Source organism: Alligator sinensis, unplaced genomic scaffold, assembly GCF_000455745.1.
Source record: "Alligator sinensis unplaced genomic scaffold, ASM45574v1 scaffold1227_1, whole genome shotgun sequence".
NCBI lineage: Eukaryota > Metazoa > Chordata > Crocodylia > Alligatoridae > Alligator > Alligator sinensis.
Window position 1 is genome coordinate 815745 of NW_005842618.1, and position 20066 is coordinate 835810.

General features: G+C 40.8%; 2 protein-coding genes and 3 non-coding genes across 7 annotated transcripts in view; all 5 read left to right on the forward strand.

Annotated features, from left to right (window-relative positions):
* Positions 1-8905, forward strand: part of CCT6A (chaperonin containing TCP1 subunit 6A) — a 10051-nt gene extending 1146 nt beyond the window's left edge. The window contains exons 4-14 of the mRNA XM_006033280.3: positions 322-495; positions 691-794; positions 1853-1963; positions 2468-2627; positions 2874-2956; positions 4820-4916; positions 5481-5628; positions 7170-7303; positions 7440-7542; positions 8053-8125; positions 8543-8905. Coding sequence (XP_006033342.1) covers positions 322-495; positions 691-794; positions 1853-1963; positions 2468-2627; positions 2874-2956; positions 4820-4916; positions 5481-5628; positions 7170-7303; positions 7440-7542; positions 8053-8125; positions 8543-8615 — 1260 coding nt within the window. The 3' untranslated portion in view covers positions 8616-8905. The remainder of the gene's footprint in view (positions 1-321; positions 496-690; positions 795-1852; positions 1964-2467; positions 2628-2873; positions 2957-4819; positions 4917-5480; positions 5629-7169; positions 7304-7439; positions 7543-8052; positions 8126-8542) is intronic.
* Positions 2-134, forward strand: LOC112551838. Its single transcript, XR_003096147.1, has one exon. It is a non-coding gene; the product is annotated as a small nucleolar RNA SNORA22 (small nucleolar RNA).
* Positions 1582-1713, forward strand: LOC112551837. Its single transcript, XR_003096146.1, has one exon. It is a non-coding gene; the product is annotated as a small nucleolar RNA SNORA15 (small nucleolar RNA).
* On the forward strand, positions 5731-5863 carry LOC112551836. The gene has a single exon (XR_003096145.1). It is a non-coding gene; the product is annotated as a small nucleolar RNA SNORA15 (small nucleolar RNA).
* Positions 8906-9806: 901 nt separating the features above from the next.
* Positions 9807-20051, forward strand: SUMF2 (sulfatase modifying factor 2). 3 transcript variants are annotated; one of them, XM_006033283.3, is made up of 10 exons: positions 9807-10938; positions 11158-11278; positions 12604-12760; positions 13222-13336; positions 14486-14530; positions 15367-15517; positions 15981-16036; positions 17078-17162; positions 17752-17917; positions 18841-20051. In XM_006033283.3, the coding sequence occupies exons 2-10, from the start codon at positions 11182-11184 to the stop codon at positions 18944-18946; spliced, it is 978 nt and encodes a 325-aa protein (XP_006033345.1). In that variant the 5' UTR covers positions 9807-10938; positions 11158-11181; the 3' UTR covers positions 18947-20051. The 3 variants fall into 3 exon arrangements, 2 of the variants coding, with proteins under 2 accessions (XP_006033345.1, XP_006033346.2); XM_006033284.3 differs by lacking the exon at positions 11158-11278 and having other exon boundaries at positions 9820-10938; positions 18841-20050; XR_003096144.1 differs by lacking the exons at positions 11158-11278; positions 17752-17917; positions 18841-20051 and having other exon boundaries at positions 9814-10938; positions 15367-15521; positions 17078-17139.
* The last annotated feature ends 15 nt before the right edge of the window (positions 20052-20066 follow it).

Genomic DNA, 20066 nt, shown 5'->3' on the forward strand with positions numbered 1-20066 from the left:
GCTGCACAGTGAACACCCAAGTGTGCTTCATGAGTTCCCTTGGTCTTAATTCTGTGCTAGAATAATCTGTGCTTTTCCTCTGCATTTAGAAGGAGTATCTTCCTTTTACATGTATTCAAAAGGACAGTACATTTTGTCTTCATTGTATCACGTGAAGTCTAAATTGCTTTAGTGTTTATCATCAAGGTCATTGTTTGGGTAGCACAAATTTTAAAGGTCTGAGTAATATAGATTTGAAAATAAATAAGAATGCCAGTTGGAAAACTGTTGCCTTGTTTTGTTGCTTAATAGCATTTTATATTTTTTTTAATGAAAAAATAGGGCTTGCACCCAAGAATAGTTGCAGAAGGATTTGAAGCAGCAAAGGCAAAGGCACTTGAAGTTTTGGAGCAGGTCAAAGTATCCAAGGATATGGACAGAGAGACACTTATAGATGTTGCCAGAACATCTCTGCGTACTAAAGTTCATGCTGAGCTGGCTGATGTCTTAACAGAGGTAAGTGTACACGTTTTTTATCTTTTTCTTTGAATTGTGCTTTCGTTCTCAGATGAGGAACTCCTAATTATCTGACACATTAGATAATGAATTGGGGGAAGAGAGGGAGCATAGAAAAATGGGGGGAAATGCCTATCTATTTGCTTCTGTTTGATAGCTGAGCTTGTTGTATGATGGCGTTCTCTTCTATTTCAGGCTGTAGTAGATTCCATTTTGGCAATCAGAAAACCAGATGAACCTATTGATCTCTACATGGTTGAGATAATGGAGATGAAGCACAAATCAGAAACGGATACAGCGTACGTAGTTATACAAACAATAAAAAAACAAAAACAAACCCTATTGGGGGGGGTAATGGAAAGGCGAACCTCAGTTGCTTTTATATAGTGAAAAGCTTGAGGTCCTGTCAAGGAGTTTGCTTAACAACTTTTTTTTTTTCAACTTGCTGTTGCTTTTTTTCATGCATCTTAAAATGGCCTTTCTTACCTTTTATGTTGGGGGGGAAAAAACTGACCACATGAGAAACTACAAAACAGGAACATTGCAAAGTACATTTGAAAAAAAGCTCTTCCTATAACTTCCTGCAGTTTTACTCATCTTCAGTGGGAGCTCTTAACTAGAGCTTCTTAAGAGGAGACAGAAGTAAGATGAAACTGTTCCTCTCAAGGGTTTAAACTCCCTCCGTTTTTAAACTTGACAGTCTGACACACATGCCTGCAGCTGGTTGGTCATGGCTGTATTAACTTCCAACATAGGACAAGTGCATTGGTGTAATATACACATGCCTTTTTCTCAGACAGTCTGAAAATACTAAGAAGTATAATGCTGTGTCTGAAAGACATTGTTCCTTTGTTCCCATTGTTCCTTTTACACTAATTGAGCTCTAAGCTCTAAATCCATTTCTAGTGGAGAGAAACCTGAAATACAAAGTGAACAGAGTTTTAACCCTTTTATCATTCTTAATGTCAGACGGCTGAATCTCACTGATGTGGAGAGAATTTATAATACTATTATAATTGCCTTTTAACTAGGTAAATTGGGACCACAGTAGTTCAAAAGCCTTCATAAGGACAAGATTAATCAGCAGCATGGAAGAATTCTGCGTTGGCTTTTTCAGTAGCTAATGCAGTCAGACGCTATGCTAGAGTATATTTCCTTATTACAGTCCTAACAGCCTGCTTTACACAGAGTAGGCATGTCCATGGAAGTGGGATACATGATCCAAACTATTTTTATACGTATAGGCATGTAATCAATGTTTAATATGCTTTGCTATGAATTTTGTTCAACTGCCTATCATGAAAACCGAAATAAGGACAAAGAATTTCTTACAGGTCATCTAACTGATTCTTTACAGGCTTATTAAAGGACTTGTTTTGGATCATGGCGCTCGTCATCCAGATATGAAAAAAAGAGTGGAAGATGCTTATATACTTACTTGCAACGTATCTCTAGAATATGAAAAAACGTAAGTGTAAGCCAGAGACTAAAAGAAATCGGAGAATAAGTATTCCAAAATATCTACTTAAGATAAGCTCAGCTGTGTAAAAGAGGAAATACAAGCAAACAGCACAGAATCTTATCCAGATTTATAAAGCTGGTAAGGGGCCAGTAAGCTTCTGGAGTAGGTTATTTGTTTTTCGAGGTGTTTGTCATATCACTGACTGACAACTTTATTTAAAGTCGATAAAGTCTGCGTGTTCGGTATACAGTGATAGTGAGCATCTCCAAGTATGTCAGACATGGGTGTTTTGATATGTGACTACTAAAATACTATTTTACCTCTGTACTGAAAAATGTCATTTTTGTTTTGCGTGTATTCAGAAGTACAACGTATATTTTGTGCTGCTGTACTTTTCAATGTGACTTTGTTAAACTGTACCTTTATTTAAGATACCTTCTGACTAAATTTACATGTTCTTTCCTGTGAGTAAATGATTGTAATGTCTTTTCCCTCAACCTCTAATTTTAGAGAGGTGAGCTCTGGATTCTTTTATAAGAGTGCGGAAGAAAGAGAGAAGCTAGTAAAAGCAGAAAGAAAATTCATTGAAGACAGAGTGAACAAAATTATTGACTTGAAAAAGAGAGTCTGTGGTGATTCAGATAAAGGATTTATCCTAATCAATCAGAAGGTAAGACGAACAAGTATGGGAACTAACTGGAAAAATTACTTCCAACACCTTGGCACTTTTGGCAGGCTCGATTCGATGCCTTGGTGTCCATTAACTGTGTGAATCTCACACAAGCCTTAATAAGGGGTAGAGATATTTTGCTTTCAGATATTCACATAGGTCTTTGCTAAGAGGAAGAATTGGCCCTTTGTGCTGGTCTGTGAATTTGTTTTTACACTTCCTTAATAGGCGCTTTTCTCTTGTTAGGGAATTGACCCATTTTCATTGGATAGCTTGGCAAAAGAAGGAATAGTAGCTTTGCGCAGAGCAAAAAGGAGGAACATGGAGAGGTAAGTTCTTGAAAAGAAGACTTACTTGCTTTTCCAGAGTTTGTCTGACTTGATGTATGCATGTAACCTTTTTCTTTTAAAATAAAGCTTGAGTAAAATCTGTCTCTAGTGGGTTATGGAATAGAGAAGATCCCACACAATTTACTGATTCGTTTTGATGCACTGGCTGGGGGAGTATTTAGTTGATTGCACGATTTCACAATGATTACACACTTAATTCATACAACACAATTTTATTTTAAAATTCTTAGCTACACATATAACACTGCTTAGCTTTAAGAAATAATCCTCCAAATGCACTTCCTTCCCAAACAATGCTATAAGAATTAGTATTACAAAAACAAGTACAATTACAACTAAAAGTTAAATTTGAATCAATACTATTATTTTTCATAATATACTTACAATCCTAGAATTCCGAGAAGCCAAACACCTAAATACGGTTTCATTCCTCAGTAGTACAATTTAATGGGCTCGCCTCAGCAATACGATTCAATGGGCTGGCCTCAATACTGATAGGAACAAGTCCCCTTCCTTCAGTCCCTTTCGGGTGCTCTGCAGCTTCAGCGTGAACTAAGAGATTCGTGTTCACGGAGAGGGTGGTTCAGGTGATCAGTCTGATCCGGTCTACACTTTCGATTCTTCCTTCGTTGTTCTGCAAGTATAGTCACCTCCAATTTGGGAGAGTAGGTTACAGTTTTTATTGAGTGAGTTGCCGTCCTGGGCCCCTCCTACCCAAACCTGTCATTACTCCCAAATTTGGGCTTGGATCTTACTTAACATATTCTTTTGCTTGGCAATTAGTTTCTTTTGTTGATCATTTTAATTACTTTGGGGAACTTCCATACCACTGCAAGTGACCTTTTCTTTCCAATCTTGTCAAAAGGCCCTAGGGTTTGATCTCTCGGAACTCAGGATATTTGCTTAAGGGTCATTTTTAGGTTAACTTTGTTAAAGACCTCTAAAGATAAAATTCAAAAGTTAAGACTTTGAGCAAAGTCAGGACCTTTCGCACGTAGACCAAAACAATGGCCTAGATAAGGAGATAAATCTTGTCTTCTTCCTAAACTGGCTAATGGGCAACTATTACAAACATTCAAACTATTTCATTCAATATGACAAAATCTACCAATACATCTGACTTGTCTAGTTCTTAAGCAGCAATGACTGTCGGTTAATAGAAGCTTACGTATTTTGATGCATTTAAAAAATCCTATTTCATGTAATGGTGATGTTGCCAATAAATTCCAAATTCAGAACAATTAGCCCTCTTCTGCACTATTCTGAAATGATTCACAAAGTACATCCACATACAGTAAAAGCTTTGTTGTCCGTCACCCATGGTGGGGGGGTGCCAGATAACAAAATATACCGGTTAATTGAGAGGCCCGAACAGGTGTCTCTGCCTGTTCGGGCCGCCACTTCTCAATGCGTCCGGGGCATTGCTGACCCTCCTGTGGGCGCTGAGGGACAGGGAGGCGGGCCCCGCGCAGCCTGCTATGCCCCAGACCGTGAGGGCTCGGCAGCACAGGCTGCTTTGCATTGGACTGTGGAGGTCTGGAGAAACCGGAAGTGCCACGGTGGGCACTTCCCGTTTCACTTTACCTTACAAGCCAGCATGCCGGTTAATAGAATGTGCTGGCTTGTAAGGTGCCAATTAACGGTGCTTTTACTGTACTTCACATAGCTTGAAAGAAATTAAACTAAGTGGCTCTGCTTATATTAAATAGCTCATGGTGGATGTGATGTGATATTCTTAACTCTTCAGTTTGGTATGAACAAAGATTCCAACTTCACATTACGTTATTAATTTTATATTTAGTTATGTATATAACACCACTGACTTGTCTTATCTTCTTTCAGACTGACTCTTGCCTGTGGTGGTATGGCCATGAATTCTTTGGAGGACCTCACGCCTGAGTGTCTGGGACATGCTGGGCTTGTCTATGAGTATACACTGGTATGTATGACCTTGAGTTTGAACTTAACAGGTCAAGGTACACTGTTGTCTCCTTTTCAGTGTCTGCATCGTTTGCTTTATTTCAGGTTTTGCTGTTAATGCTTAGCACTCTTAAACACAGGGAGTTCTGTGAAGGCATTTAGACACCCATGATGATCCACTTATGATCTTGAAAGTAATATTGGAAGTCTCATAAAAGTCACTGCCACACACTAATTGCCAGAAAAAATATATGAAGTACACTGTGGGGTGATGATAGAAAAACAAAAACCTGAGGGGGGGGACAAAGAATAAATGTATTCTTCGTTGAAAGTAGAGCTAGGATGACATGAAACCTGCATAATTTATAAGGGTAAAGAGAAAAATCTCTACTATTCCCCTTTTCAGAAGTTAGCGTGAAAGTTAATTATCCCTCTGACTATACATGGATCTAAAAATGTACCTACGTCGCTCATTTATTTTGTTTTTTTACATAGATATGCTGTGATTTATTTATTTATTTTGCTGCTTTATTTGTTCTTGAGCAAAAATCTTACATGAACACACAGTAATATTGTTCTACAGGGTGAAGAGAAATACACCTTCATTGAGAAGTGTGACAATCCTCGTTCTGTTACCCTGTTGATTAGGGGACCCAATAAGCATACACTCACGCAAATCAAGGATGCAGTAAGAGATGGACTACGTGCTGTAAAAAATGCCATTGAAGATGGTAAGTCTAGTCCGTAGTAATTTTTTGGTATAGTAAGATTCAGAGGACCCACTGACATCTGTGAACTGTTCATTTCCTACATATGTACTTTTCTGCCAAGAAGCATGGATGAATTCTGTGTTAGCTTTATCAATAGTTTATACAGTCAGACACCATGCTAAAGTATTTCCACTTTAACTATTTCTAATGTCATGCTGTATGCCAAGCTGACATGTTTTAAAAAGTGGATACACATAGTGGATCAGATTTGATTTCAGTTACACATGGCCTTTCTCCAGGGTCTTGTTAGTATTCTGTTAAATATTAATGAATGTGCTTTTAAAATATTGGAAGACAACAATTTAAGACAAAAGGCTCTAAGTGCAACACAGCAAATTTTAATACTTTAGATCTGGTTAAATACTGCTTCAGTAAGAGCAGAGAGATGAGGAGGAAAAAAGCATGCTTTGCAACTGAAAAACTTGCTTTCAGCTCACTATCTTCCATCAGTTTAGCAGGCCTGCCAGAAAGGATTACTGAAATAGAGTTATTTGGGATGGTGGTAGTAATGGGTTTTTTAAATATCTTGAATCACTATTTACAGCAAGCAGTGTTGCTCAACCTGTCCAGTTACATAGGCTAGATAAATGGCACCGAGTTGGTCTGTAGGCCAGATCCAGCATGTGAGAGTCAGTCCACAGGCGCAATCCGGTGCACAGATGTGACTTCACGTGCAGGATCCTGTTGGGGTGCGACTCCACATGCCAGATGCGGCTGTGGCTTGAACTGGCTTGCAGGGCTGCATCATCTGGATGACGGGGTTCCCCCATGGGGCCAAATACTTATCAGGGGAGCAGCAGCAGTGTTAACTGCTGAAGCTCTTGGAGTGGTTAACCTCACTACTGCTTATACTGCCACCAAATTTCCAGACCTGTGGGGAGCTCCGCAGGCTAGATGAGACAGCTCTGTGGGCTGGAATCTGGCCCGTGGGCCAGAGATTGAGCAGTACTACAGTAAGATATTAAAGGTAGCAAAATTGCTGCTTCTCCATGCAACATCCCTTTTCAGAAGGGAAGGTTTTTTTAATCAAAGTCTCTCCTTTTGACATGCGAGAACTGCAGATTTGTTAACGTAAAAGCTAACAGGTGTACTTTGGATAATTGTTTTCCTGTAAATGTTCTCTATCATCTCATCTGATTCTTCTGCTCTTTCTGCTGAAACTAGTTCAGCTGGACTACAGCAACTACTATCTAAGCTTTAAACAAGGGACGAGGAGACTCTGAGTAAAAGGCTATTCTTGCTGTGTCTGGGCATGAGTTACGGTGAGCATGATAGAAACCTAAATACATCAGTCGGTTTCATTTCTCACCTTTCTCAAAAAGAGGTTTGATTTGTGTTTTGAAGAGCACATGTCGTGGTGGATGCTATTTTAGAGGCAAAAGCCTCTGAGTTTCATGAACGTTCTGTACTGATGTATATCCATTAACGTGAACCACGTGGTCTCACTGCTTTGTTTGACATCGCTGTGTAATGGCTCTGCTTATTATCTTCCTTACATACAGGCTGTGTAGTTCCAGGGGCTGGTGCAGTAGAAGTGGCAATTGCTCAAGCTCTCGTTAAATATAAGCCCACCATAAAAGGAAGAGCCCAGCTTGGAGTCCAAGCTTTTGCTGATGCTCTGCTCATTATTCCTAAGGTATAAAGGAGCTCTTGACTGGAGAAGTAGATTGCAAGCAGTTAGTTTAAGCTAATAGAAAATTACCATTAAGGTGGATTACTGTTGCAACAACTACTTATTTTTACATAATCTATCTCATCCTCTTTTTTAAAAGGTGCTTGCTCAGAATTCTGGCTATGATTCCCAAGAAACTTTAGTGAAAGTTCAGACAGAACATGCAGAATCAGGGCAACTTATTGGAGTTGATCTGAACACTGGTAAGAATCTCCTCTAAAAACCCCATATTGAGACACTTGTGAATAGAATAAATTGGGCTTTGTCTAGTCAACAGTATAGTGGGTTTTTTGAGAGAAGTGAAAACTTATTATTCTTTATGGCAAGTCTGTTGCACGTTAGCTTCCTGAAGATTTTGCAGGGTTGAGAGTGTTGTTTTAAGATTTCCTGGACGTTTTATTTAACAACAGCTTTTCTTGGTGGTAAATAGAGTACTTGTCGCCTGCTAAACAACTCAGGGCTACGTTACAGTTAAGTAATATGAAGCTTGTAATGTGGATATCCACACACGTAAATGTGACTACATGCAAAGACTAGATGGTGGGTTTTTGTATGAAGATGTTTTGCCTTTGGGGGCAGTAGCAGCATGCTTCACAGTTGACAAAAACCTGCTAATCCCTTATCACTTTTTTCGTAACTCTGAACTGTAACATTTCATTCAGGTGTTCTCAGCCTTATCTGTTGCCTTATTTTGTGCTTATTTTTATTTCCAGGTGAACCAATGGTGGCTGCAGTAGCTGGAATTTGGGACAACTATAATGTCAAAAAGCAACTGCTCCATTCATGGTAATTTTTTTTTTAATGGGTTAACTTTTAAATTGTATAAACACTCACTTTGCTATCCAAAATTGATTAAATAATTTGAGATTTGTTTATTAAGTGAAAGGCTTTGGTTTTTATCCTCCATTTTGCAATGTACAAGAAAAGGGAAGTAGTTGTTTTACACTGTCATACTCATCCTAAAGTATGTCTCCTCTCCAGTTGGAAAGAAAGAAAGCTTGATCTTAATTAGCTATTAGTATTTTAGTGTTGTTTAAGTGGCTGAGTCTAGTATAAAACTTTATAATCTGTTGGGGCTTTGGCTGGGGTGCGGACTCCTGAGGAGAGAAGTGGAGATAATGTCCTTGTTTGAATTAATTGTAACATAATACAGCACTTTTAACAGGTTTGGTTTTTTTTTTTTTTTTCATTTGATCTTTCCAGCACGGTGATCGCCAGCAACATTCTTTTGGTTGATGAAATTATGCGAGCTGGAATGTCGTCTCTCAAAGGTTGAATTGAATCTCTTCTCATCCTGCGATAGTCGTCATGAGTAGGGAATTGCCTTTTTGAAATAACTTAAAAAAAAAAAATCCAACTAAAGGCATTTTTGTCCCCAGCCTCCAGTGGATTTTCACAGTAACAGAAGTAGCTGTCCTTTTTGATGCAGTAAACATGGCCACTCGCAAAGAATAGTACCTGTTCAAATATTTGGTTCTAAAATCAATTAGTTATTTATTTTTAATTGCACTGAAATGTACAATTAAAGTTACAGCCTTTCTACCCAATAAACATTTCTGTTCTGTGCTTTGTTTGTAGCAGTGTCACTTATTTAACTTGCATTTTAGTTGAAATAATGTTACTGGATGAAGATGATGGTACAGCAATATAGTTTTCCATGTGATGTCAGTGCTTCCAGAACGTGTCATCTGTGCATCACTCTTCTGAATACTGCTGAACTACCCGTGGTGTAACTTGCTTATGTTTCTACATATGGAATTACATGCAGCTCCCTGTAATCCCCAAAATTTCCCCTGGGATGGGGGAGCCTAATTTTAGAATTTATAGAAGATCCTTTCCAAGTGGGTGGAGTGTTGGACTGGGGCGGGGGAAAGAGGTCAAACCTGGATTCTGTTTCTAGGCATGGTATTGAACTAGGTAGTTGTTTCCTGTCCCTGCATCAGTTTCCTATCTTTCAGAATGGGGGTGGTAACATTTTACAATGGCTTAGACCTGTGTCGAAAGATGATTATTCATAGGCAATATCCTAACAACAAATGCATATTTATATTTTGAAGTACACTCTAATAATATGCATTTTAGCCTAAAGATTTTTCTGGGTTGCTTTTAACATGAATTCACTAATGCAGCTTAGGTTTAGGTTGTAGCTGTGTTGGTCTAAGGACATAGGCAGACAAGGTTTCTTGGGTGAATTTGATATCTTTTATTAGACCAACCCAAATAGTTGGAGAAAAGTTATTAAGCAAACTTTTGCGTTCAAAAGCCCTTCGTCAGGCTAAGGAAGTTTCAGCAGTTGGTGTGTGCTCTTGGATGGAAGAGCACACACCAACTGCTGAAACTTCCTTAGCCTGACGAACCCAAAAGCTTGCTCTCCAACTATTTGGGTTGGTCTAATAAAAGGGATCAAATTCACCCAAGGAACTTTGTCTGCCTAACGCAGCATAGGCTGCTATGGCACCAGTTTAAAGACCTGGGGGACAGAAGTTGTTGAAAACAGACCCTGCTACAATGCTATCAAAATAACAGCAAGTATTCAAACAGCTTGGTTTTGTTTTAGTTTTCCAATACCACAACCTAATATTATGGGCCCTGAGGCCTGTATGTTCCTTGCTTAGCCCAGCAAAGCTAGCTCTAGTTTTGCATAGCTTTTGTAGAGACTTAGAAGATGTTAGTTCTTCACAATTTTAGTGGTATTTGCTAGTCATTTAAATCTTTGGACTGTTCCAATGTTGCTTTTCAATATGGATATGAGTCTGATCACATCTGCTGCTGCTTTCCAAAATGTGAATGGGTGAACAAAAAAGCAAAACTGTTTCCTTACATCAACCTACTAGAGAAATTGTCCATATGAAGCTTCTTCATTTAAGGAGGCAAAGGGGAAGGAGTCCAGCACTTGTAACCCCAGGATTATGTATTTTGAAGTTTTCTTTTGAAAGAAAGAAAATACTGTCATCCCCCTGCCAAAGATTAAAAACAGCCATGAAAGCAAATGGGACAGCTAACTGTACACATACAGTACACCAGCAGAGGCCAATAACCCTTTTGGCAGGGGTGCCGCAAATTGGCTTTGTGCCCTTCTGAGGTGCTGTCCTGATTCTCCTCCCTCTGCCCAGTCTGCTCTGCTGTCTACTCCCTGCCCTGTTTGCTACTGTACAGTTTGTTTTTGCAGTGGGACTCGACTAGTGTTGATATAAATAGTTCTCAGGAACAACTTGACTTTTAGAAATGTCTCCTGTAAAACGACTTGTTTATGCACGAATGTGTGGACTGTACAAAGCCATCCTCACTCCCACACTGGCTGAGACCAGTGATTTTTTTTCACTTCTCTCCTTCCTGCACATGCTCACTGCTGCCTCCTTCCCCTGCACAGCCCAGACAGGAGGAGGCGGGGACTTGTGCTGCAGTCTCCTCCAGAGTGAGATCCGGAAACACTTCCCCCTGTGCTGAGCCCTTCTGGGTTGCAGTTCCTCATCTCTTTCCCAATTCACCTCCCTTTCCCAAGTGCCTGGCTCCGATGCTGTCCTTCCCCCTTCCCAGGAGCGTGCAGCTGGCTCTCTCACTTTGCTGCTATCTGCTAGCGAGCAGCCATGCTCTGCAAGGTAAGTTAAGGCACCCATGCATACGTCTTTCTGCACCCCTTCCTTCCCACCCCCTCCAATCCACTGCTCTTTGCCTTCTACCTCCCTGTAAGGAAGCCTTATAAGCAGCTTTCCCCCACTCCCTGCTTTCCTTTGCTGCTCAAAGCTGTTACACTGTGCTCAGCTCAAGGAAGCACTTCCTGAATTGCACCAAGCCTCAAATCATTCCTTTAACCACAGGAAAGCTTGAGGGGTTGACTCGAGATGAAACCTCACCACCAGGCAGCTCTGAAAATAATGGTGAACGTTACATACGTCAGAAAGAGTAAAGCTCAAAGGACTGCTTATTCCAATGGAGCAGGTACAGAGAGACCTGCACCCCCACCTTGCACTGTAAAAGTAGGGTGTGGGTTTCACCCTTTTTACTGTCTCTATAGTACGAGTTGGATCCAAAACCTGAGTCTGTTTAGGGGTCTTATGCCTGGTCAGTCAGACCAGTGTTTCTCAACCTTTTAAGTAGCAAGTGCCCCCTAACTTCTGGAAATTTTAATAAGTACCCCAACAGTCAATTTTCCAGAGGATTTTATATTTACAGACTAATGTGTGCCATATGTTGGAAGAAGGGCTGTGTATATAAGGGCATGATATGACCGATGTCTGATCTGCTGTGGGTAGGGTTGCCACCTTTTACACCAGGGGTGCACAACTCAAGTATGTACTTGGGCTAGAGGTGATGAAGGCCAAAGCTAGGAGGGCTGAACCCAGTGCTTTTTATTACGGGGAATTTAAAGCACTGCGCAATGTGGCGCACCAGATTTTTTGCCATGGTTTTGAGAGGAAAAGAGGGCGAGAGAGAGGAAAAGAAGGTGAGAGAGAGTGTTGGGGTACCTGTGTACCCCCTGCCTGTGTCTCGTGTACCCCCAGGGGTACGCGTACCACAGGTTGAGAAACTGAGTCAGACTAAAACCCAATTTCCCTGTGATGATACAGAAGCTCAAGGAATTCCCCTTCTCTTCTCTCTCTCTCTAGCTGGTAGTCTCAGCCCCTGTGTATTTATTTTTCTCTGTTTCTGCATCAGGTTTTGTTTGTATTTCTATTACAACAGTATTTATGCTGACTAGTCTATGTGGAGGTGGGGAGTGGTGTCAGAAGGTGGGGAGCCGCTCCGTTTCTGTGTTAAATCCTGGGTCACTTCATGCAACTAAAGGTGGCAGAGCTGGATCACTTGCAAAGGAGGTTCTCTTAGTGGCTAGATACCCTGTACCCTGCATATAAAACCTGCAGAGAAAGATCCAAGTGAATTTCACTGACATCCCAAAGCAATATCCTGCAATGCCCCCCCGGTGTATAAACTGACATCAAACAGCAGTGACTGATCTAAACCGGCAGCATTGGCCCGGTGTACTATACGAGTCATCTGAAATATGAAGTCTACATTTATCTCTGGGATATATCCATGGGTTTCAGTAGAGTCACACCCAGGATGTTTGGTCTACTCTCTGTGAAGTGCTATCAAAGAACACAAGGCAGTATAAATGCCAGGGATAATGATTAGCCACTTGTCAACCTCCTTCCTTGGGGACGAATGGGTCACTAACAAGGTGCATACAGATGCTGGTGTCTCAAAATGTCAAGATGCTGGTGTCTCCAATTAATCTTCTCCTTATCTTGGATTATGTCGCACAGCTTCTGAAAAGGATGGGAGCATGGTTCAGTTGCCTGGTGGGAAGTTCCAGATGGGGACAAATTCACCCGATGGTCGAAATGAAGAAGGGCCTGTCAGGGAGGTGACAGTGAAGGCATTTGCTATTGACAAATATCCCATCACGAATAGGAATTTCAGGTAAGGGCAATATTTTGCATTTGCTTTGTTCATTGGGACTGGATGGAGTTACTAATGGAATCTGGAGACTTTCACGTATCAGGGCAAACTGGTAGTGGCTAAAATTGGTACTTGAATTATTTCAGTTAATTTTCTAGTGGAAAGGTCAAAAATCATATTTTTGGCAGCCTCAGCAGAGAGACTAGTGCATGATCAGAGAAATTGAACTAATCCATCACCTTTACAGGGGATCCTTCCAGATCAGGGCTGAGCAGTAGGTATTCTTGTTTTCTCCCAAGGCTGTACCTACTTTGGGGGATTCAAGAAAAAATTTAATTTGCAAGTCTGACAGTCTCACAGTATTGATTTTTGCTAGAAATTCACAGTTGTTTTTCTTCTGGAATATTAGGAAATTCAATTTTAGATCTACTGTATTGCTATGGGGAGATTGTATAATACAAAGTGTGTCATATTTCCTCCAGGGAATTTGTCAGAGAAAAGAAATACAAGACAGAAGCAGAAACATTTGGCTGGAGCTTTGTCTTTGAGGATTTTGTATCTGAAGAGCTGAAAAAGAAAGTGACCCAGAAACTGGAGGTAATATTCATGTGGATCTTGAGGGGTGTTATGAAGTGACATCGACAATACAAAGTGGGATCTATTTGAAACAGTCAAAAAAGCTGATTGTGGAGCTTGTCTTCTGAGTTCAGGGCAATGTGAGGATAGTGGAATAAATAGAAACAGATCTGCTCTTGAAAGCTCTGCAGTTAAATGTTGTGGCCCCATGTGGCAAAAGGAGTTAATGTCTCAGCTTGTCTAGTGCAGAGGAAAAGGCACAAGTCTTTGGAAAGTGTAGGGATTAGAAATGGACTGGAGACTCATTGGGGAGTTTTCCTGTCTTATTTCTTATCATATTATATCATTTCACTTTGTTGCTATACACTCAAAAACTTCAGGGGAAGACCTTGATAGACATTTTTACTTCTGGATAATACCACCAGCTTCTGTACCCATTGGAGTCAATGGGTGTTTTGCTGTCTGTGGGTGTCTACATGAGACACTTTACTATGCAGCAGACTAATTTGCTGCATAGTAAAGCATCACTGTCTACACATGTGTGGCAATTAGGGTGCAGTAGACTAATTTACTGCACTGGTGAATAGTCCTATCAGATACAAGTGGTACCCAGCAGTGCAGTAAATTACTGCACTTAAATACACATGTAGATGGTGATGTTGGGATTGGTTTCCTCCGGCTCAAATTGAACTGGAGTATATTCAGTCGCATTAATTGCATGTGTAGATGCACTCAGTTTCAATGAGAGAAGGACTGGATTGGCTCTTACATAGTTTAAGACCCCAGTCTGTTGACTTCCGCTTTGAACAATTTGTCGGGAGGAGGTCAGGTATGACCTCTTGATGGGCAGGAAGAAAACACATTTGTTTTGCAGTATTTATTCATCAGAGTTTGAAGCAGAAAGCCTGAAAGTTATTATGGATTTACAGAAATCCCAAGTTTTATTTTTCAAGTCAGATGTCTCTATACTGTACTGATAACCACTGTACACATGTCTGTGAAACGAGCCAGTTGATCAGATTGAGCTGCAAAATCTGTTTCCAGACTCAGAAATACTGTTGTTACTTGCTCTACATGCTGCCAAACGTGTGCGGCATGTGTTGTGCCGTCCGTTAGAGGGATCTTTAGTTAGTGGGATTGTCTTTAATATGGTTCTGTTTCTTTTCTCAGTCTGCCCCCTGGTGGTTGCCAATTGACAAGGCGTACTGGCGACAGGTGAGTGAGTGTTTCTTTTAATTGCAAAAGAGGCAGGCTGGGCATTTTCACAGGAAGTCGGGTGCTTAAATCATCTATTGCAGTTCAATAGGATGTGGGGGCCTCATTCCCAAAGGCTCCTCTGAAAATCTGAGCCACAGTAATTGCAAAAGCAGAAGATAACCCGAAGGGCTGATGACCTGGCAGACTAGGGCACGTGGCACCCTTCCGAGCTGTTCGTCTTCATTTTGCCTATCTGTAATACAGTTAGGGGCTCTGTGATGGGAGCAGCCCTGCCTGTTTGGGAGTGATCACAGGTGATCTGGAGACTATAGTCTTGGGTGTGAATCCCATTAATACCCATAGCCTTTCTAACTGAAATGGTCCCTGCATGACAAAAGTTAAGGTTTTGTCCCTCTCCCTACCCCAGCTGGGTGCATGATGAACTTCTGCCAAGTAATCAAAGACAAGGTTCCCTGCATCATGTACAAGAAGGGTGCATTACCAAGTCGTTTAGCAGTCCAGAGTATGGACATGTAGCTTCATGTGATGGAGGATGGATCAGTGGTGATGGCATTAACCTAGGACACCGTTCAATCTGTTATTCTGTCACAGATTATTAGTGTAATATTTATCATCATTGCCATTTCTCCCCTTTGATAAAGTAGTGTTTAAAAGGGTGCACCCAAATTTGTCTTCCCATATGCATTTTAGCAGACTAATTATTGAAACACACAAGCCTTCCACGCAGAAATAGTACAGTGCCTTCCTGAGAGGCAGAAGCAAGTGGGTGGGGATGATCCTGGTGGCATAGTGCAGCTGATGGATCTCATCTTAAACTGACCATTTCTATTCAGCCATCAGGTCCAGGATCCAGTATAAAAGACAGGCTGGATTACCCTGCGTTACATGTCAGCTGGAACGATGCCCAGGCATTTTGCAAGTGGAAAGGGAAGAGACTTCCTACAGAGGAGGAGTGGGAATTTGCTGCAAGGGGAGGACTAGAGAGTATGTAAGAGAAACTCTTTGATCTCTTTCTAAAACCAAACTGATCCTTCAAGAAGTGTCATTCCTACTGCTTTCTCAATCAGGCCCACATTTCTTCCTCACTTTGCTGCAGTCTGGCCTCACTCCAGGGAGAACTGCATTTTGGTGGAGGATGACGTGATCTGTGTGATTGTTCATATTATAGTAAAGAATAAGGGGATGCCTTGGGATGAAAATAAGCTGTGATGAAGAACCATTGTGTCCTTTGTTTTGTACATTCTTCAACATTTTTTTTCAAAGTTAAAATATTCATTTTTTAATTAATGGTTTCTTAATCAGGGATATGGGCAAAAGGGTAAAGCCAACAATTCTTGCCAGTGTCCCAAGCAGGAAAGGACAATCAAGGAAAATTGTTAAAAAGAGGTAAATGAAGAAAACGGACTAAGCTTTAGGAACTAATTGGTCTTTTTTCCCTGTTGGACAGGTAGAATATATCCTTGGGGAAACAAGTTTCAAGCAAATCGCACGAATCTGTGGCAGGTAGGGTCCAAAAACCACCCTGTCTATTGTGAGTTGTGCTGATGGTCTGTTGATTTAGAAAAATGTCCTTAAGTGACCCTAGAAGGTATTTAGGCAGTAAGTGATACAGACTTTTCTTTAGGATATTGAAAATCAGCTAACGGTTGTTGTCAAACTTGTCATAATTTTATTAACTTCCTCCATGACTAGAAAATAGGTAATCACCCCACCCACAAATGGGGGAATTCAGATACCTCAACATTTCAAACTGTTCAGATCAAGAATTTTGTTGAGAAGGGGAGGGAGGGAAATCATGGATGCTGACAGAAGGGACATTTGTCATGCAACTGGCCCCCTGAAACCACGCTACAGCCATGCCCTGACAGAAGTGCACGGCTGCAGAACATTTTAGAAGTGGCCGACTGCATGACAAATTAACCCTCGTAATGAGGGATCAGATAAAGGTGCTTCAAACCGGAGTGCCTTCATCTAACTTCTGTCAGTCCCTGCGTGTGACCAGGACTGGGCTGATGTGTCTAGCCCTGCCCCTGGTGCTATCTGCAGGAAGGGAGGGGGAGCACTCTGTGGGCTGGGGTTTACCCAGCCTTAGCTGGGGGGAGGGAGGGGGAGTAGACTGAAGCCCCCTGGCACCTTGCAGGCCCTTCCAGCTCAGGCTGGGCAAACCCCAGCCTGCAATGCACTCCCCTCCCTCATCCCCACTCCCTTCCTGCAGACAGCACAGGCATTGGGGGGCTGGGGGAGAGGTCTAGGGGAGAGAGGCTCCTCCCCTGGATCAGCTTCAAAGTGGAGCTCGATTTCCCCCCTCCCAAATGGCACTTTCTGTGAAATGCCATGAGTTATTTGTCAGTATCCCATGTCTCCCTCTTGGATTGATTGATCTACTGCTTTATCCCATGAAAGTATCTTCGTCTGTGATTGACATCTGTAAAGCGATTTCCATTGTTTTAAGTTACATGAGGTTCTATTGGAGGTCATTTTCTTTTGCTTCTTTCTGTGTTGCTGGTTATTCATTCTTCAGAGTGAAACCTTCTCTTCACACAGGGAAATTTCCCAAAGGTTGATATGGCAGAAGATGGTTACCATGGTGTTTCCCCAGTGAAAGCATTCCCTCCTCAGAACAGTTACGGTACAGAACCTACACCTTTGTCTTCCTTGAAAGTTCATCCACTTGTTAATTTCCATTTAGAAATAATAAAATGAGATATTGTGATGGAAGCTGGACTAATCCATTTCTTGGCATCCTGATACGATGATGCTGACCATGTCAGAAAACTGTCGTGGTTTTTAATGTTGTTTAAATTGGCTGCTGTAGGCCTGATATTTTAATGCAAGAAGCCAGCATTCCCTGCAGTGATTAATTTATAAAAACAATGCGTTACTTTGTTTTTTTATAACGGGTCTCAAAGCACCTTGTTAATATTAACTAATTGAAGCTCACAGCATCCTTTTGAGGATAAGCAAGCAGTATTGCTGCATTACACAGATGGGAGACCTGAGACACAGTGCAGATAAGAGACTTGCCCAAGAATGAATGAGAAAGCAGGAAATGAAACCAAGAGTTTCTGACTTCTAGTCTCCTACTATAGCTATTACACCATCCTTACGATGGTAGCTTGAACATCATAACTCTGAGTGCACCAAAGTGCTTTCAGGAGGTCCATATATTAAAAGCACAGCTGTTCTATGGATATTCATGACCAATGTTTTTATCTCAGGGCTCTATGACCTGTTAGGGAACACTTGGGAATGGACTGCCTCAGAGTATTTACCTCCTGCAGCTTCATCAAGACAACGTGCTCAGAAAATGCATGTCCTGCGGGGCGCATCTTGGATTGACACAATAGATGGATCAGCCAATCATAAAGCTCGTGTTACCACAAGGTAAATGAATTTACTGCAGTGCCCCAGTATTGTTTTGTGCTACTATTAGGGTTTCACGATAATTCACATTTATTTCCGTTTAGTAAATTATTTCTGAGTTACTTTCTTTTTATTATCTAGCAGTAATAATTTAATTTCTTCTAGTACCAAGAACACTCTATTAATATCTTGTATTTATCGGAAAATGCTTTTCCAAGCCAAGCCATCTCTGGAGTGAAGTGCAGCCAGCTGGTGAAAAGCACCCTGCACAATAGGTTGGGAGGGAATATAAATGAACTCCTGCTGAGAGTGATAATAATGGAAATTAGGACTAATATGCAGTATAATTAATGGCAGGGATTTCATCTGTTTTAACTGTACAGACAGTCTCTGACAAAAGAAGTGAGATTATGTAGAATTTCTACATTATTCATGAGTAAATGATTAATTGCAGATATTACTGACATCCTTTTGCTTTTCTTCTCAGTGCTAATTATTGTTGGCCTAAAGGAAATATTTTTTAAAGCTCTGAAGAGAAACTGCATCACTGCTGAGATCCCTCGAGGCAGTTCTGAACATTACAGGGCAGATTTTCTAAATACCCCATTCCTATTTAGACACCTAGTTTAAGCATAATTAAAAAAAATCTCAATATATTAGATATTTAGTTCTTTAGAAGATGTAGCCACCTACTTGGGAACCTAACTGGAAACTGAGCTCTTTGAAAACATGCCTGTAGCTATCACTTTTAAAGTACCTGAACACCAGAAGCCCTTCCACCACAGATTGTGTTTCAGTTACACACAAGGTAACTGGGATTCATGCAGAAGTGACTAGGTGGCATTGCATGATTTGTGCTCTACAGGATGTCAGGCAAGGTATTGTAATGGTCAGTTCTGGCATAGTAAATTGATTCACTTTGACTTTTGTTTTTTTTTGCCTAGAATGGGAAACACACCAGATTCAGCCTCTGATAACTTGGGTTTTCGCTGCGTTGCTGATATCAACAATCTCACAACTATGAAAACCGGGAGGAAAACAGAGCTGTGAATAAGTCCCTTAGTGAAAATAACCTCAGACATTTTCTCCTGTGGAGATGAACTGTAATTCCCTGTGGCTGGGTTTGATCCAAATTTAGCAAGTTTTAAAAATTTGCAACTAAATCTTCATTTCTGCAAAGGCAGGTTTCAGGCATTGTCTTTTTTTGGTCTAATTAATTCCTTAATTCCCTGTTGGCTTTTTTAAATGCTGCTGCTCTACTTTCAGCTAACCTCATCAGCAGCCCCAGTGGACTCAGTTCTGCAAGCACTTCATGGAAACAGTTCCACGGAAATCCAGAGAAATACTCATGAGCAACCTCTTGCCATCTCAAGGGTATTTAAGTGCCAAACACGCAATGATTTAAATTAAAACATGATTGAAATCAATCTCTGCCTCAGTTTTCCCACCTGAAAATCAGGCATCGTAAAACTTACCTACCTCACAAGACTGTTGGGAGAATGGATTATTTCAAGGTTCCATGGGTAGAGCTAGGATTTTGAAAAGGGGTTGTGCAGATGGTATGGCACATTGTCACATATGACACAATACATACTTTTCTCCAGTTAAAGAGAAACCAGATGCATTACTAATATGCTGTGGGCGAGGGTCATGCTATACAAAAACAGTTATTGGAATGGGCACTAATTTGCTAGATTATGTATAAAGTTTAAAAAACCACAACTGACTAGGCAAAAAATAGTTAAAATGGTCAAAAGACACTGCTTCATTAGTCCTGTAGTCATTATAGTTAAACATATGTCTCTTATTCAGATCCATAAAACAAAATCTAGCCTTCTTGACTGCCTTGACAGTGCCTCCAAAACTTCACACACAGTTGTTTCTGCATCTGAATTAATATAATCGCACTTAAGGCTTTTAGATAGAACTAAAAACAGTCTGCAAAGCTGTGAAATAGGAACTAACAGACAGGAAAATTGCAGAAGAAAGGATAGTTTCAATAGTGGAACATCAAGGCCATTCAAAAGGAGAGAGGGCATGTGGAGTGGAGAGAAATTAGTGGGAATCAGGGAGATGATAATGAGCCATGAAGTCAACTGAATCAGTATTGTCTGATAAATGTGGTTGCCCCTCCCAGGCAATTGGTTTTAAAATTTGTGTGGAGCAGGAA

Bases quoted from the DNA above. Each gene is read 5' to 3' on its own strand.
- SUMF2 (XM_006033284.3), top strand. From the start codon at position 10,590: ATGCACGAATGTGTGGACTGTACAAAGCCATCCTCACTCCCACACTGG. The intron at 13,337-14,485 runs GTAATATTCATG...TTCTTTTCTCAG, and splicing joins AAGTGACCCAGAAACTGGAG to TCTGCCCCCTGGTGGTTGCC. The intron at 17,163-17,751 runs GTACAGAACCTA...TTTTTATCTCAG, and splicing joins CCCTCCTCAGAACAGTTACG to GGCTCTATGACCTGTTAGGG.